Source organism: Hyaena hyaena, unplaced genomic scaffold (assembly GCF_003009895.1).
Source record: "Hyaena hyaena isolate Hyena2069 unplaced genomic scaffold, ASM300989v1 scaffold_618, whole genome shotgun sequence".
Classification (NCBI taxonomy): Eukaryota; Metazoa; Chordata; class Mammalia; order Carnivora; family Hyaenidae; genus Hyaena; species Hyaena hyaena.
Genome location: NW_024081250.1, coordinates 219,358 through 237,393, shown reverse-complemented (window position 1 = coordinate 237,393; position 18,036 = coordinate 219,358). Strand labels below are relative to the sequence as shown.

General features: G+C 42.9%; 1 protein-coding gene and 1 non-coding gene across 2 annotated transcripts in view; one reads left to right on the top strand and one right to left on the bottom strand.

The window, feature by feature from the left end:
• The window catches only part of ERC2 (ELKS/RAB6-interacting/CAST family member 2), a 903,427-nt gene that overhangs the window by 797,698 nt on the left and 87,693 nt on the right, over window positions 1-18,036 (top strand). Inside the window, exon 16 of the mRNA XM_039257435.1 lies at window positions 4,858-5,046. Within this exon, the coding sequence (XP_039113366.1) occupies window positions 4,858-4,914 (57 nt within the window). The 3' untranslated portion in view covers window positions 4,915-5,046. The remainder of the gene's footprint in view (window positions 1-4,857; window positions 5,047-18,036) is intronic.
• Window positions 12,365-12,471, bottom strand: LOC120248970. Its single transcript, XR_005532727.1, has one exon. It is a non-coding gene; the product is annotated as a U6 spliceosomal RNA (small nuclear RNA).

The following is an 18,036-nucleotide window of genomic DNA, read 5'->3' as shown; positions in this document are numbered from 1 at the left end:
CTCGTCTCTGTGGACCTCTGCTAGAACCTCCAGACAAATACTTCTATTTTTCTGTTATTGCTTATTCTGCTTCTTTTTCAAAGCAAAAAACAAACAATAATAAGCCTAAAAGCACAATTGGAAGAGGGCCAGAGGGCCAAAGCCCCTGGAGACTCCTTCACTTTTGCTGTTTTTCCATTTGAGAGGTGGTCACACCTTGGCCATCACAGAAAAGAAGTGAGGGCAGTTGGAGAATGGTGGGGGTGGGGGGAGGGGAGGCAGAAGAATGGGGCAGCTGGAACATGGTGATAGCTGGAGGGGGAGGCTGCTGGGAACTGAGGAAACAAAGGAGTTGCAGCTGTGATAATCTGAACTACCTTGATACACTTCTCTATCTCTCAAGGCATTAGAACTTCCAGTGAGAGAAACTGCTAGAATACGAGCATTTTCACCCAACAAAAGCCAGTTGTCACACATAAACCAACCTGGTTCTCTGACAGAAGTCAGTCCTTTAAGGTACACATAACTCTATGCCTTGAAGCAAAACCTCATTAGAAGCCCACTATGTGGAATCCTGGGCTGGCCTCAGCTAGAACTGCCTGTGTGAAGATACAACCCATTAGCTTACTGAGAGGACAAACCAACTCAAAGCCCTTCTTTGAGGCTTAACAATGCATATGCTAATTAAATGAGTTCTATCTTCTCATTCAAATTAATCCTGAAGGAAGGACCTCTGCCAGTCTATTCTTAGTTACTGCTGGCATTTCAAGGAACATAAATAAATGCTTTCCCTTTAAAAAATAGTCATTGGGAGTGCCTGGTTGGTTCAGTGAGTTGAGTGCCTGACTCTTGGTTTCGGCTCAGGTCATGGTTCGCAGAGCCTCCTTGGGATTTTCTCTCTCCCCCTCTCTGCCCCTCCCCTGCTTGTGCTCTCTCTCTCTCAAAATAAATAAATTTTAAGCAATAATAAAAATATAAACAAATAAATAAATAATTCTATGAATCCATCAAATTCTCTTAATTTAAATGGCTTTGCCCACATTTGTCCAAATAATAAAACTTTACCATCTTGCGCTTTTTCTCTGAAGAGTGAGTTTTAGGCCTTTGTTGGAGGCATCATTTCTGTTTGAGTCCAGCCTCTTCAACCTTTTTGGTTGAACCTGAATCCAGGAAACCCAGCAACAATCTTAAGATTTCATTTTCCTTCCTGTGGCAATGAGAAGCCAAATTCCCATGTTGGAACTCATCGTATAGATGCTTGTTCTTCATTTCTAATTTTCTCTTCCGCGTCCTTTTCCTCATTGTTGTCTTCAGGTAAAATAATTTCTGTTTGATACAGTTTTCCCCACCCTGGTCCTTAACGGGTCAGTGAGTCCCCTGTGGCTTCTTGGCTCTGATAGCAGGGGGTATTGCTGTCTTTGGTCTTTTTGTTTCATCGGGGCTGCTCAGCGATAGTTTACATGGCTCTTGGAAAGTTCTAGGAGTGTGGTGGCTGTCCCATTCCTCACACTTTAAGCAGAAGACATCAAAATGCCACAAGGAATTATGTTTTCAAAGATGCTGTGAGGAAAATCCAATAAATACCTCAAATGTTATAGTAAAGCAGTGGTTCTCAGCTGGAGGTAATCTTGGCCCAGGTGTCTGACAATGTCAAGAGACATTTCTGGTTGTCCCAACTTGGGGAGGGAAGTGCTACTGGCATCTAGTGGGTAGAGGCCAGAGGACTCTGCTACACATCCTATAAACAATTCTACCCCCAAATTTAAACAGTACCAAAGTTGAAAATCCTGAATTAAAGGGATTCTGGCTCTTTTTTTCTTTTTCCTAAAGGCCTGCGAAAAGAGAAGGGAAAAAGAAATAACGAAAATTCTCCATTATTATGAGTGCAAGTGTCCCAAGTTCTTTACATCCCACACAGATCCAGGAATTGGAGAGCACAAGGGTACCACTGAGCAGGGCAAAGTGCAAGGTCAAGGCAGGTCTTCTCGGCTCCAACAGCTGTCTCAGCTCCAAAGAGAGACAACTCAGACCAAAGCAGAGGACCAAAAAGTTACAAGGATGTTTAGTTTGTGATAAAAATCATTTTGCAGATTAAAGTGCTTCCTCCTGCCCATAAAATGGTATGTTCTTTAAATAACTCAAAAATAGGAGACATTTAACTGTGTTGTGAGCAGGAGGCAGAACTGCTGCTCAGAGCCACGGTCAATTAATTCCATCCTTGTAATCAAGCCTACCCAAGCTGTAGGTGGTGGTGCTCTCCATATTTTCTCTAATGTGCCATTGAACTACCCTATGTTCTAAATGCCACTGTTTTCAACCTGAAGGGATTCCAGGGATGTTTCCTGGACCCAGTTTCTCTCTCTATGTCTCTTGGCTTCATTCTCCCTCACTCCTTCAGAAGTAGCTAGATGGCTGCTCAACTGCCAGATGCTTCCTCCTCCCATATGCAAGCCCAAATAGGAAGAATCTCTTTCCCAAGATCCTCAGCATAGCCTCATTGTGTCTCATTGGCTTTGATTGGGTCACATGCTCATCCCTGAGCAGTGAAGTGGCTAGGGAAATTCTAGGAGCCAATTGGCTGAGGCCAAGGTTATAGCACACTCCTGAGCTGGGGGTGAGTCTAGTGTGATGCATGTGAGCCACATGTGAGTAGATGTGTCAAAGGGAAATTGGGGTAAGATAATCAAAACAGGAGGAATGGATGTCCAGGAGAATAAAGACACAGACACACACAGACACACACACACTACTTGCTATGAAGAGGCTTTGGATTCGGGGATGGAAACCTCAGGTCCTTCCCTTTAATGACCTGTCTTTGCCATTAACTACCTGTGTCATTTGAGAGAATTCCATAACTCTCCCTGCCTTCTTTATCTCATCCACAACATGGAAATAATAATACTAACAGGGTGGTGATAAAGAATCAACCTTGGGATATTGGAAAGGTTGTGCAAACAAGTAGTGGTGGTGGTGTTAGAGTTGAATGGATTCAGTTCAGCTTCTAGAGTCTAGAAGAAGACCAGCTACAACCCACCCAGCGAGTCTATGCCAGCCTTCGGAAGCCAGTGTCTAAATTTTTCCCAATCATTGTTGCAGGTCAGTGTGGGAAATCTTCTGAGGTCAATGATTGAGGTAATTGGCTTGCTGTGGATCTTTAAAAAGTCTCTCTGTTAAATGACATAATTGGTTTTAATTATATAATTATGGCACTTAAAGTGTGGGGGTGAAAGGTTACTATTATATTTAGAAGTGAGATCCCCAAATGAAGCAAGGGTGTTCAAGCTAGTGTTTCTTCAGATTTCTCGTTTTATTTTTTCAGAGGGAAGTCAGAATAGGCTGGCCTTGGCCCTGGCCATTTTGGGATGATTATCTCACATGAGGTAGCGCTGGGGCTGCTCACGGCATCATAGGAACCTTTGTAAAGAGACGGGGAAAGGGCTTCCGTAAAGACCTCATTGCGATCTGGAGTTAATGAGCAGTGGGAACTCAACTGTCAGCAATTGAATGTGATTGGGCAGGGTAATTATATGATTGCCTCTGGTGTTTGCACATGCACAGGGATATTTTTATTGGAAAAAACCTAATTGCTTACTTACTTAGTGGAGGGAAAACCTAAACAAATTTGTGTTGTCATAGATTAAAAAGACATCCTTTCTTTGTCTCTAAAATAGCCGCTTACTCTCCTTTCTAGAAGTGAGGGTTTTGTTCTTTTCATGTTCAGTAAGGGATGTTGTTTGCAGGACTTGAATTATATGCTAATATGAAAATGTAAAGGAAAGCTACTTTGGACTGTGCGTTTTGGTAAAATGACCATGTGCTTACTGCCATTTCTTAAACCATCCTCTACAATGATCTCTTTCATAAGGCAAATGCAGCTAGAACCCTGGGCAACACTGAAGTTACTGGGGTTTTCACAGGTTGTTTTTTTGTTTGTTTTGTTTCCCTGTGTGGAGCCTTGTGGCATGATTGGCTTCAGAAGCTATCCAGTTTTCCTTGGTTGCATTAGGCAAGTGGGAGTTATCATTTCTATGGCAGCCTTTTAGACATCAAAACATCAAGGGTAAGAGGAGCAAAGTGTTCCCTCTGTGATTTCCCAGGACCTTGGAGGAAAGGAAAGGGCAAAGTGAGAGAGCCTGAGGGAAGAAGCCTTGGGGCTCCCACTTTGGTGACGCCAAATTTCTGCCCAGCGTCGCATTTTGACAATCCTGAGTAAGTCTGGTATCTCAGTTACCTGTCATGTTGGTGTGCAGAAAACAGATTGCTGCAACTGGGTCTATCCTATAGCAGTTCAAGTCTGCATTTTTGGTTTGTTTTTTCTATCTTCTTATAGAACAAACTATTTTCTGAGTTCTCTCCTGAGATCCCACCAAAAGAGGCCAAAGCATGACTAGATTGTGGGGTTTGAGGGAGCACCTTGCGATGAGAGCAGCCCGTCAGATCAGCCATGCTCTCTCATCTCAGAATCTTGCATGTGCTACCACACTAGTCTTATCTAGCTAACTCCATGCATCCTCTAGGCTCAGTGTTAAATGTCACTTCTTCCAGGAAGCCTTCCATGACCACTCACCCCAAGTCTGGGTTGGCTACCTTTGCTTTATGCTCCATGACACCCTCTAGGTTCCTTTATCCACTGTCCTTTAATTGCTTGTCTCATTGTCCTGAGAACCCAAAAGCTCCATGAAGGCAGGGCTTATGTTTATATCTGTCACTGCCATATCCTCAGAGCCTGGCACAGTGCTCCATGAGTATGTTCAGAATGACTGGATGAGAAAGGAATGATTGTGAGTGTTGTAGGGAATTGTGGTGTGTGCTGCCTGGGCTTCCCTACCCTTGCTGTTAATACCGCTTTCTTGTTGCTTATAATTTTCATTGCCCCAGATGATCCAGCTCTGTCGGAGGCACGGAGGCACAGTCAAATCTCATGCTGTACATTGATCACCTGTCCAACCTTTGCCTAGAGTGGGAGCCCCCAGTTCCTTCAAGAGATCCAACTTTACCTGTCTGTAAAGAAGAAGAGGAGGAGGGAGACAGCGGGGAGGATCCGGTGGCAGTATAACACCAGAGCAGGTCCAGTGTTTACTCTTACCCTTTTGGAGGTGGGTAACTGCAAATACCATGGGGAGCTGGGTTTCAGAGAGAAACCTGTCCACTGACCTCGGATTTGGGGGCTCATGCACACTTTATTTTTTGTTAGCGTGTAGAGGTTGCTGTTTGTGTATTTAGCTCACAGCCAGACCATCCCACAGTTACCCCAGCGTAGAATAAGGATCCAGGTTCATCATCCACATGATGTAAATTCTTATGTCAGTCTCATGTTGTTTGTGTCTTGCTCTGTGGGCAGAGAGCACGGTTCATTCATTGGTTCCTGTTTCATGACTATTGTATTTATCATTTGCTTTTCAAGGCCTATGATTTTCAGCAGCCTCTCTTGTTTTGATTCTCTGGCCTTTGATGTTTTGAATCCTCCCCCAGCCCACCTTAGACCATGAGATCCTGAATTACTACCAAAGAAATGAGCTGGCACTGAGACCACCCCTCAGTATTTAAGTATGGTCTTACACAGCCCTGGGGTGTGTCTAACCAGCTTTTTCCCTAAGCAGAATGTGAACCTCTGACCTTGTAGCCCTCGGGCAGAAGGGCTTCCTAGTAAACCCCTAAACCCCCACGTTTGGACTGCCCGTGGTGGGTTGAGCCATGATAACAACTTCTGGGGGAATGGGCATTTGCATGTAGAAAACTATGGCTCACGTGTGGCAGGAAAGAGGAAACCCGCAGAACCCCGGGGTGCTTCTTGCACAGTGGTCTGCGCCGATTTCCCTCAGTCTAAAGCATACTCTCTCACTCTGTCCTTTCTGAGTCTCTGTTTAGTTTTTGTTCTTTAATTGCATTTCTGCTTTGTCATAATAAGCACCTCAGCTGGAATCTTTGAGAGTTCCTTCAAGAGAATGTGAAGAACCCCTGCTTAGAGTAGAGTAGGTATGTTCAGCAACGTTGTGTGCTTTGAATCAGATAGAAATGGACCATAGTGAGCTTTATGCCTGAATCCCAAGGAAAAGTTCAGTTTAAGTTTTCAGTTTTGCCTCGGATGCCTCACCACCTCACATCCTTTCTGGACTGAGGCACATAATTACTGCCTACACAAATAAATCACATACTTTTGTAAAAAAAATTTTTTTTTCGGAATGACATTTGATTTGCAATTAAACTTGGTGATGTGGTCTCTGAAGTGTCTCATCTTGTCTAATCACAATGATTTATGTCCTTTCAGAACACTTCTGCACGCAGGGCTTAGTTCTCTGGTTATCATTGCATAACATGGTGCAGGGAATCACTTAAGAACAGAAAAAGACAGGGGTGCCTGGGTGGCTCCGTCAGTTAAGCATCCGACTTCGGCTCAGGTCATGATCTCATGGCTCGTGGGTTCGAGCCCTGTGTCTGGTTCTGTGCTGATAGCTGGCTCAGAGCCTAGAGCCTGTTTCAGATTCTGTGTCCACCTCTCTCTTTGACCCTCCCCTGCTCACACTGTCTCTCTCTCTCAATCTCAGAAATAAATAAAAAACATTACATTTTTTTTTAAAAAGAACAGAAAAAGACAAATTACAATAGATGGTTGCCATCTGAGGTAAGGTTCAAACCACTGATTGTTTCTGTTGTTTTGTTTGAAAAAATATTTCCATGGCCCTTCATTGACTGGTTTATTCAACAACTAGATTTAAGCCCTGGCTTTCTAAGTGCCCTGCTTGGACCAGCAACCTGCTTTCTAGCATCTATCACCTGGGAGCTTGTTAGAAATGCAGATTCTCAGGCTCCACCCAGAACTGCTGAATCAGAAACTCTGCAGATGGGGTCCAGCAAGCTGGGTTTGAATGAGCTTCCTGGTGATTCTGCTGCACACAGAAGTTTGAGAAGTGTTGGTTTAAAAGTTCTATGAGTTCATGAGGTGAGGGCTTTTATAGGAGCATACCTAGGGCCCTGTTAGCAGGGAGCTTGTGATCCATTTTGGGCACAAGGCATAAATTCATCAGACAGTTTGGCAGAATGATCTTTATAAAATGTAAATTACACCACACACTCACTTCCTAAATGCCCCCAGGCAGTTCCCTTTGTGCTTGGAATAAATATAAATGCTTGGCGAGGGCCTACAAGGCTGGCATGCACCATCCCCTGCCTACCTGCCCAGCCTCATATTGGTGCCATCCCCTCCTTCTCCTGGAGCTCTGCCACACCACCCTGACCTTCTTTCCGATCCTGAAACACCTACTGCATGTGATGTCAGCAGGAATAGAGGAAGGAGAAGGAAGAGAGAAAATTGCACAGGTTAAGTAATAGGCTTGGTCACTGAAGTATGTTTTCATACAATTCAATATTTCTAAACCAATGTCCCTGTTGGCTAATATATTGATATTTATATGTATTTATGTGATAATACATTCATGTGATAATCTGTAGTAGCAGCCTCATCTTGTAGCTTAGCAAAGTCTGAAAGGAGTTGCTGAATTGTTAAGGAAACATTAACTATAGTTTACTTTACTCCTAATGTCATGTATTTGTATTGATTTCTGTGTCTAAGAGCTGGCCCAATAGGCACAGTGCTCTGCCAGCCACTGAGAGCTGAGGAAACGTGGCTGGAGGCACGAGGTGCTGAGTGTGAAGTTCTCTGTATGGCACCAGAACATTCATGCAGCCCTGGCATAGTTCTTGCTGCCTTCACTTAGTTTTAGGAAAGATGGGGACCATGTTCGTTAGGTTTTGTCTTTGTAAAAAGTTACCTGTGAATGCCAGTTTTGGGCTTTGGAGTATTAAATGCACCATGTGATTTGGGAGCAAAGCAGCTGTTTGGATTTTTATGGAATGTGAAAAAAGGAAAAATGATCTCTTAGGATTCTCTTTATAATGAGAAGGGGAAACATATTTTAAATATGACTTGTTTAAAAAAACTTATTTGATTTTGAGGCAAAGGGCTTGTTAAAGATTTGGGACTCCTAGAGTGAGGAACCCAGTGGTTTTGGGGTTTTGTTTTTTTGTCTTGACTACCCACAGCTCTTTTGCAGTAAAAGGCTATATTATAAGTGTAGCATCTCTGGTTTGAGGCATTATTTGCTTTTTATGAGGCCTCTCGTTTGAGCTCTTCAGTAGAGGAGGGAAAGGTATATTTGAAGGAGCCATCAAGGAAAGTGGGAGGTGGGAAGTGCTGGCAGCCTTCCAGTCTTCCCCGACCTTGTGGAGTTTTCCCTGGGGACTGGAGGAAAGTCACCCAACCACATAAATGCCCTGACTCACCAGGAAGCCTTTCCTATTGGAAGGCAAAGCCAGGCTAGCAGGCATGACTGAGAATGCACCTGTGAACAAGACAGACACAGCCCGTCCCTGCCCTCCAAGAGCCCACTGCCTGGAGGCCAGGAGACATTAGCAAATAACCGGTCAAAGAAAGGTGCATTTTCATACTTTGAAAGATGCTCTGAAGGCGAAGAGAGCCAGGAGAGCAGAGAACAGGGAAGCAGATTCCCTCTTGGGTTAGCAGGGAGGCCTGCTGTTTGGACACAGGTTTGAAGCTGAGAACCAGAGGATAACCAGGTGTTTATTCATGCAGTTGTCTAGCTTGGTGGCATGGTGGAGGTGAGAGGGGGAGCGTCCCTGGGGAGCTGGCACCACACCACCTCCCATACTAGCTAAGATTCTGCCACAGAGGCCGCCACAGCAGAGAATCTCTGAGCAACCACATGGGCAAACATACCCAAAGCCTGGCTGCAGAGTGAGCCCCAGGGGAGGAGCTCTTCCCCCACAGAGACAGATTTCCAAGTGTGCACTGACAGGGCTCCCACCCCTGTGCCTAAGCGTGGCATGAGCACCTGGCTCCCAAGGCTTCCAGTGTTTCTCTGAAATCCCTTCTTTACAGGACAGCCTCTGTTGGCCTCCTCCTTGAGGGCAAAGCTGCCTGTAGGGCACATTTTTCATACCCTGGAAGATTCTTATGTGGCTTTTAGGGAGGCATTTCAGTCATGTTCAGAGAATCTTCCAGGTGTGGTCAGCAGTTCCGAGGAATGAGGAACTGTCTTCACCCACTGCCTTGACCTGGAGTCATTACTACACGTATCTCATTTGTCCAAGCTAGGACAAAGTTTGAGGGCAGTTTCTTTGTTTGTATATGTGTGTGTGTGTGTATGTGTGTGTGCATGCACGCATCTAACACGCTGACTTTGCCCAGATCTGGCACTCAGAAATAGTGGGCAAATGAGAGAAGAGGTTCTATAAATCCAAATGTCCTTGCAGTACTGAAGCTTGATTTAGGAGTGTGCAATCGAAGTGATATCTGATTCATTCATTTATTCGTTTATTCATTCTCCCACCCAAAAGCAGTTACTGAGGTCTTACTGTTTCACTGGGCAGCCAAAACACAACGGTCAGTCAGTCTGCGATCCATACTGGTGATTACAGAGGAAAGACAAAACTAACTCTGCCTCCCAAATCCCTTTCTGTTCTGGTCCCACTGAGTTCTGTAGCTGTTCATCCCTCGCCTGTCATTTAGGAGTGACAGTGCAGGGTACCAGGCTCTGAGTGTGTCTGCTTCTCCTCAGAGAGGCAGAACTTTCCCATAGGAGGGGACTCATGGAATGAGCCCTGACTTTTAGAGTGCCTAAGGACAGCTCACTGGCTGTCTGCACAAAGCCTGGGAGCACTAAATGACAGAGGGCAGTTAAACTTCAGGGTGGTCTGAGTGGCTTTTTAAAAAAAATAACAAATTAATAAAGACATCTGAGTTTGGAGCATCTGAGTTTCTCCTTACTGAAAAAGACCTAGCCTGTTTTCTGAGGAGACAGAGGTTTCCTTTGATTGAAACAAAGGGACTATTTCTGCAGACCTGAAAAATTAGGGGCTGGGGTCCCAAATAGAGCCTATAAGCCAATTCTGCTCACGTGACTGTTGGGCTGGCCCACACAAGGTCCCCCCCCAAACCTGCAAATATCACATATAATCCACATTTCTGGATTTGGGTGGGGTAGCATCAGATGATCCAGCAACACAGGGCCATATTCCCACAAGTTGTCACAGCATCCCCTCTCATCCCGGCCTGCCCTTTCAGGTTTACCAGTCACTGATGTCTTGCTTGCATCCGTCATTCACGTTACCTCCCTGGTCCCTGTCAGCACGGTGTGCAGCCCTAATGAGGACATGCAGTGGGGGGCCTTGTGACGGGCTCACAGTTGTGAGCAGCACGGATGAGGGCCAGGTCCACCCCTCCAGTGTAACCTGTCCTGATGCCACATGGCATGGCCTTCAGTGTCAGTAGCTCACCACCCACCTGAGCTTCTCAGAAGAACACAGTGGGCACTCACCCAGGCCCCACCTCACAGATTCTGACTCATTTGCCCACCTGCTCTCTTGGCAGGTGCTTTCTCTCATCAGCACCCTTCTAAGCCCCTGTCCCCTTCCAGAATTAATTTTGAGCATCACAGGGGCCCCCCAGGTGGCTCAGTTGGTTAAGCATCTGCCTTTGGTTCAGGTCATGATCTCAACGGTTGGTAAGTTTGAGCCCCACACCAGGCTCTGTGCTGTACACAAAAAACCCGCTTCCAATCCTCTGTCCCCCCCTCTCTCTGCCCTCCCCCCACTTGTGTGCACTCCCTCTCTCTCTCTCTCAAAAGTAAATAAATAAAAACTTGAGCATCACAAGCCACTGTCATAAACATGGATTCAAAGTCAGAGCACACATGTCCAAACTGGCTCTTAAAAGGAATATAATGCCGAAAGCAAAAATGTTTTAGTTTGAAATCCCAGATATATCAACAAAAATTGGGACTTGGGAGGGGGGAAGATGGTAGACACAGATGCCTGCCTCGTCTTGTGTGTAAGCGTGGGAGGTCCCTCTATGTCTGGTGGTTCCTGAGGCAGGCCTGATATGTGCTTCTTAAAGGCAGCCTGCTATTTTCTTACTAGATGCTTGTGGATTGTTTTTTCTTTACATAGACAAGCCAGTAATTTTGCTAACCTATATCTAGTATTTGCTTCCTTTATACTTCTGGTGTTTACTAAGCTCTTTTAGCCGGCTATGTATTTTTCCATCTGCATAAATGTATTGCTTCTTTTCTTAGTTTTAGCCTTTTCTTCTGGAACATCTGTTAGCCTCAGGTCCTTCACTATCTAACACCCATGTCCCTCATCTTGTTCCATTTCCACATTCTGGGGTAACCTTGCAAGTTTAGGCTTTGTTTCACTGACGGTAGTTTTTGTAATGGCGATTCAGGTCTTAGTTGCTTCTAATGTCAGCTGTGAGGCCATTATTGCATTTTTACTGGGTGGTAGGTGGTAGACATCCCTTTCCATTTTCCATCTTAGCTGTGGCCCTCTGCTTCAGTGCCCCATCTGAGCTTTTAGACTCATGGGGAAACTGAGGCTCAGAGAAGGATGTATTTACTAAAGGTTGTATATCTGGTTCCTGGTGGAGGTGAGAGTTGAACTCAAGTTTCCTATCCATCCAGGGTTCTTTTTGTCTCTAACACTCCACTTGCAAGATTGACTCTGAGGTGCAAAATAAATAATTACATAGTTAATCAACCTAACCAAATCTCATAACCATTAAGTGTTAGTATTCCAACGAAAATTACCTACCCCATACTCAATTCTCTTCCTCTACAGCATAGCTTGCCTCAGTGAGCAACTTTCAGTAGAGGAAGCTAGAATGTGGAGAAAGTTGAAAGCAGTGGTTTTCAGTCAGGGACACTTTTGCCCTCACCCCCACCCCCAGCAGACATTTGGCAATGTCCAGAGACATTTTTGGTGATCACAAACTCAGGTTGTATGTGAGGAGGGTGCTATTGGCAACTAGTAAAGACCTACCAGGCCTAGAATAGCCTCGACAACAAAGACTTGTCTAGCCCCAAGTATCAATAGCGCTGATGTTTAAAAACCCTGGTTTAAAAGGAACAAATTCTACATTTTACACCAGTGAAATACAGTCTACCTGTGGACTAAAGCCCCTTGAAAGTCCTCAACCATACGCACGCACACACACACACACACACACACAATCAACCCTGGACCAGAATAGAATGCCTCGTAAATATATATGTGACAGTTTCTGACATATATAGATACTATTGTGACTTCTAAAATAATAATTCACTTACAAATTTGCTGAATTCCTAGTAGCTTTTTGTCATCAGGTGCTTTTCTGAATCAAAAAACAAGAGAAATAAAATTACTTAACTGGAAGGCTATGCAACATTTTTTATCTTTTTTTTTTCATACATGGAAATTAATCATGTTATATATATGATTTGTATATGGCTCAGGCATAAAGTCCAATTAAATGTTGACATAACTAAAATTTGTATACGAGGACTACTGTTCATGGATTCCAAGATACACAGGTTATCAAACTGAAATCAAAAATATGGAACGCTTCACGAATTTGCGTGTCATCCTTGCGCAGGGGCCATGCTAATCTTCTCTGTATTGTTCCAGTTTTAGTATATGTGCTGCTGAAACGAGCACGCAACATTTTTTATCTTTAAAAGGAGTGCTCATCTATGCTGTCCCTGTCTTCCATGATAAACTTGAAGTTCAGTTGTGCCCTTTGTCAAGTTGCTCCCAGTCTGAAGGAAAATCCTTAATGTCTGATGGCTTTTACCAGTGGCTACAATGTTGGAGCAGATCTGGCAAGCAGATGTTTATGGTGGAAATTTTCCATTCTAGAATAGTTCCTTCTGAGGCAGGAGGAGTGTTAGGTCAGAGAAGAATGTGCCAGACAATATGCCCCTTTGTTAATCAATGTTGTCACGTTGGCTACCCCTCTAGCGACCTCATCTTCCTGAAATCTTCAGTAAAAAGGCCATTCAACCAATACATGTGGCATCGGCCAGGAGTTTTCTAGCTCAGCTCTAATAACGAGGAATGAATTTAATCAGATTCAAAGGAACCTTAAGACTCATTCTGTAACAACATGGCATTTCTGGAAGAGCTCCGGAAGGCAGATTTTCAAAAGCCAGTTTCTTGAGTAAACCTTTTAAACAATTAATGCAAAGTAATCAGGTTGACTATGCAAGGGTCTGAAAGCTTAGCAACATTTATTAAGCACACTGGGACACATACTATATATTCAGTGCTCTGTTAGAGTAATTTAATTAGTCTTCATAGCAACCTATGATTTAAGTACTGATATTATAACCATTTCATAGATTTGGAAACTGAGGCTTCAGCCCACTAAATGACTTGTCCAGGGTCACACAGTATTTCCTCCTCCTTTAACCATTGGGCTAATAATATAGCCAAACTACCAATTTTGAGTCAATAGCTATCCCTTGTTACACTGGAAAACTCAGTCCTTGTAGAGACATGCAGTTATTATAAGAAGTGATTTGAGTCCATTTTAATTGGCAAAGGACAGTATCTGTATAACAACAGAAACAGCAAGTTTGTTGAAAAAGATATTTTCAAGTTATCTCCTCTGTTCCCATTTGCAGCCTCTGCACACGATGGGGTGTGATACAGAGGTCCCTTGGAGGGGATCAGAGAGATGCTCACAGTCAACAATCAGGCACTTTCATTAACAACATGTGGCTTGAAGCAGGTCACTTGGTTTCTCAAGGGTTCAAACTTCTTCTGGCACACAAGGGAGGTCATAGTTTATCCAGAGACCATTTATTTGGCACCTATTACATACACAGATATGATGACAAGCTCACTGTCTCTTGCTGAGACAATCATACAAATAATCCTAATGTAATGCTATCTGTTCTAGGGGTGAGATCTATACTGTACGAGAGGCTGAGTACTGCAGGCTGCCAGGCCACTGATCCCAGTCTGTGTCTGAGTGCCTACTATGGATCAGGCTCCATTCCAGAAGCAAGAGATTGCAAATGCATTCCATTTTAGTTGGGGGATGGCATGGGATGAGAAGAGACAGTAAACTAGTAAACAAACAAATAGGGTGATTTCAAAGACCAGTTAATTACATGAAGAAAATACAATAGAGTGATACAGTAGAGTGACAGGGGATGGAAGGTGCTGCTCCACCTAAGATCATCAGAGAGGGCTTCTCTGAGGAGTAGACAGCAAGAAAAGCCTTGGAAAGTGAGAAACATTTTGTAGGCAAAGAATTGAGTGAAGTAGCCTTAATGTGTAACGTTCTAAAATTTCCATATTCTTTCAGTGGAGAAGTTCAGATGTCAAGCACGTGATATCACTTCTTAAGATTTGTTTAGACTTTTTAATGGCCAAGCACATACTCAATTTTGTGTAAACATTCCATGTATACTTTCAGAGAATTTTGTATATTCTCCCTTTGAGTACATATTCTTTATATGTTTTTTAGATGAAGCTTATAAATTATGAAACTGAAATTTTGTATATTCCTATTAATGTTTTGGCTGTGTAACTGTTCAGTTTCTGAGAGAGAAGCATTCAGGTACTCATGATGATTATGGATTTGGTCATTTCTCCTAGTAATTCTGTCAGGGTTTTTTTTTTTTTTAATCTATTTCTAGGCTATGCTCTTAACTGTGTTAAATTTCTTTAGAGGTGCCTTGGTGGCTCAGTTGGTTAAGATTCCGACTGAAGCTCAGGTCCTGATTTCACAGTTCATGGGTCTGAGCCCCGCATCAGACTCAGACAGCCCAGAGCCTGGAGACTGCTTCAGATTCTGTGTCTCCCTCTCTCTCTCTGGCCGTCTCCTACCCACTCACTCTCTCTCTCTCTCAAAGATAAATAAACACTAAAAAAAATTAAATTTCAGGGCACCTGAAGTCGGTTAAGCATCTGACTTTGGCTCAGATCATGATCTCACAGCTCATGATTTTGAGCCCCGTTTCAGTTTCTTTGCTGACAGTTCAGAGTCTGGAGCCTGCTTCAGATTCTCCATCTCCCTTTCTCTCTGCTCCTCCCCTACTCACAATCTCTCTCTCTCTCTCTCTCTCTCTCTCCTCTCTCACGAATAAATAAACGCTTTAAAATTTTTAATTAAATTTCTTTACCTAATATTATAGCTTCCTGATGGGTTGTTCTTGTTATCGTTAATATCCCCCTTTATAACTATTAATGCTCTCATCTTTAAATTTTATTTTGTCTGATAATATTGCTATAGCAATGTCATTTTGGTTAATTTATGTGAGTGTATGCTTTTGCTATCCTTTTATTTTCAGCCTTTGTGTGTCACTGGTCCATTGTATAAGCAACATAAATCTGGTTTTTACTTTTAAATCTAGCATCTCTGCCTTTTGATGGATAAATTTAAACTATGTATATTTATTGCGACTAATCTACCTGGACTTAGATTTGTCTTCTTTTGTTTCTTGTTCTGCTATCATAGGTGGGGTTTTTTTTTCCCCTCTCTGCTTCCTTCTTTCTCCTTTACTGCCCAATTTGAAATGACTGTGCTTTTTTATTTCTTTTTACTTTCCCCTCTACTGGTTTTGAAGTTACATATTCTATTTCTCTTCTCTTAGTGGTTTGGATAGTATCTAAAGCAGAATTTGGCAAACATTCAGAGACTCTTAATGCATTGCATTGTATTGGTCTAACAGTTTTCTCTGGTATCCCGACTCCCCAGTGGCTGGGTCTTTAATGGGGAAGGGTGTAAATGAAAGTGCAGAGCATGGTCACTGTGATGATTATATCTTGGAGTGTGGATTTCCAGCTTACCTTTGCCAAGACCTGTGCCCTATTGCCTGAGGATTCTGGTACTTGACAAACTGTAAAACTCTCATGGGTTATGAGTAACATAGCAGCTTCTAAGCAAGGAGTCACTTGGTTTCTTCTGTTGCCCTTCTCCTTGTCTGCATTTGAGCTCTTGTAAGTGATGATAAACACTAAATAGCTCCTGTAAAACTGTTGAATTGTCAGTTTTTAAACTGCATAAAACACTGACATTTTCATTAGATCCCAGTCCTGAGGAATGTCCGGCTTTCATCATAACGGATTTGTTTACTTCTGCAGAGAGTCTTAATGTGCTGCCTATGGGAGAGATCTTACTGTCACCTGCTCTTAAATGGGAAAGTCTTTGTTCAGCCAAAGATTTTTGGAAAAGGATTTGCAAGAGGGCTTTTTCACCTCCCCCTCTCCCTCTCCTGCCATTTCCGAAAAGGGTAAGGGATGGGAATAGATTCTTTGAAGAACTTTGGGATTGGACAGGAAAAATTTCAATGTAAAATAATCCTGCAAAGTCCATTAGGAGACATAGTGTTGGAAAGATGCTATTAAACCACTATTTAGTTTCAATGTATCCTGTTAAAGATAAGCAAATTATATCTATGTCTTTTTGACCTCAAGCCTTTGCTCTACATTTAAACAGATATCTTGATTTTGGATTAATAAACTCTCTTGTGTATATTAGTAGAGAAAACATTTTAAACTGCCGGTCCTTCTAAGCAAATAAGAAAGGAGAGAGCTTTTATCTTCTGATCATTGCATTAGATTTTTAACTTTTTTTTTTTTTTTTTTTTTTTTGTAGAAGATGCCAAACTCTAGGAACAAATGTAGAGTCATCTCCATTTAACAAGCTGGAAAATGTGCATGCTGAAAGACAGTCTTGTCTTAATATGACCAGGGCTTGAGAATGTTAACTTTCCTGGAATCAACATGGTTGCAACTTATGGCAAAGTTTCTTGCTTATTTTTTAAAAGAACTCCCTCTTCTGCATTAGCTTGTTGAATATGGCTTTGGCAGGTTTGTCTTCTTACACATTTCAAGAGAGGCAGCCTGGCATGAGTCAGGCAGATTAGCATTTAAATTCTCCTAGGACATACTAACTGTGTAATCATGGATGAATTACTGAACCTTTCTGAGCTTAGAATTTCTCATCTGTAAAAATGAAATATCAATAACTGACTTTTCACAGTTGATATGATCCTTAAATAAGAGAATATATATGAAGTCCTTAGCACAAAACTTGATGTATATAGCAAAAGGCCATTAAGTGACATTTGATAATGATGATTCTAATTGTGGTGGGGAGAATAGTAATAAATATGGTGATGGTGGTGGTGGTGGTTGTAAGTGGTGGTGGTTGGTTATGGTAAGGATGTTGATGATGGTGGTGATGATGATGGTAGTGGTGGTGATGATGATGGTAGTGGTGGTGGTGGTGATAACTGAATGTTATAAGTCCCCTGAAAAAGCCTAAGAGATCACATAATGAAAGAATCTGAGAAAAGGCAGAATTATCTAGTACTACCTGACCCACAGTCCCCTCACTTCTACATGGGCACTTTCTGTCACCAGGAGGTCTTTTCTTAATAAAATTCTATATTAGACAGCAAGCCGCAAAAGCCTAGTTCACTCATGTAGTTCTGTTTTCAGACCTGGATTTGTCTTTAAAAAGGAAGGGAGGGAGGGAGGGAGGGAGGGAGGGAGGGAGGAAGGAAGGAAGGAAGGAAGGAAGGAAGGAAAGAAGGAAAGAAGGAAGGAAGGAAGAAATGTTACTCGGACTCATTTGATCGTTTTGGTTTCCATCTCCTTACTAAGCATGTTCCTTGGCTTCTGTGACATTGGGCATTTTGGAGTTCTTTTTTGGTCTCCTTGAACATTTCTCTGTCATCTCTTTGCCAACTTCTCTTTTTGTGGGCATTTGGATACATGAGTGTGGAACTCTGAGAAGGTGGTGTGAGAGAAAAAGAAGGGCCTATAGTGAGATTGGGACAGAATCTGAGTGCAGTGTCACAGGAGCAGAGAGTGGGGACAGTTCCAGGTCGAGCAGAAAGGTCTGTATTTTTTAATATCAGAGAAACGGTGAGGAGAAGGAAGTCTGGGCAAGACCATCTCTTTTGGTACTGGAAGTTGGCATTGGACACAAAATGACTGGGATGGTGAAAGAAGATAAGTAAAGGAATATCTTAGAAATGAGGAGATAGAGACCATAGAAATTGAAGAAACACAGGGGAGGTTGCACAGTGGAAAGACTTTTTTTTTTTTTAGGTAGGAGAAAATCAGGCCTATTTGTAGACCCAAGAGGAGGGAGCCAGAAGAAGCTGAGTATGAAGATATAAAACAGGAGGATTCGGGCATTTGGTCCTGCAGGAAATGGGAGACGTAGGAGCAGGAGTTTATTGGCCCATAAAACCACCT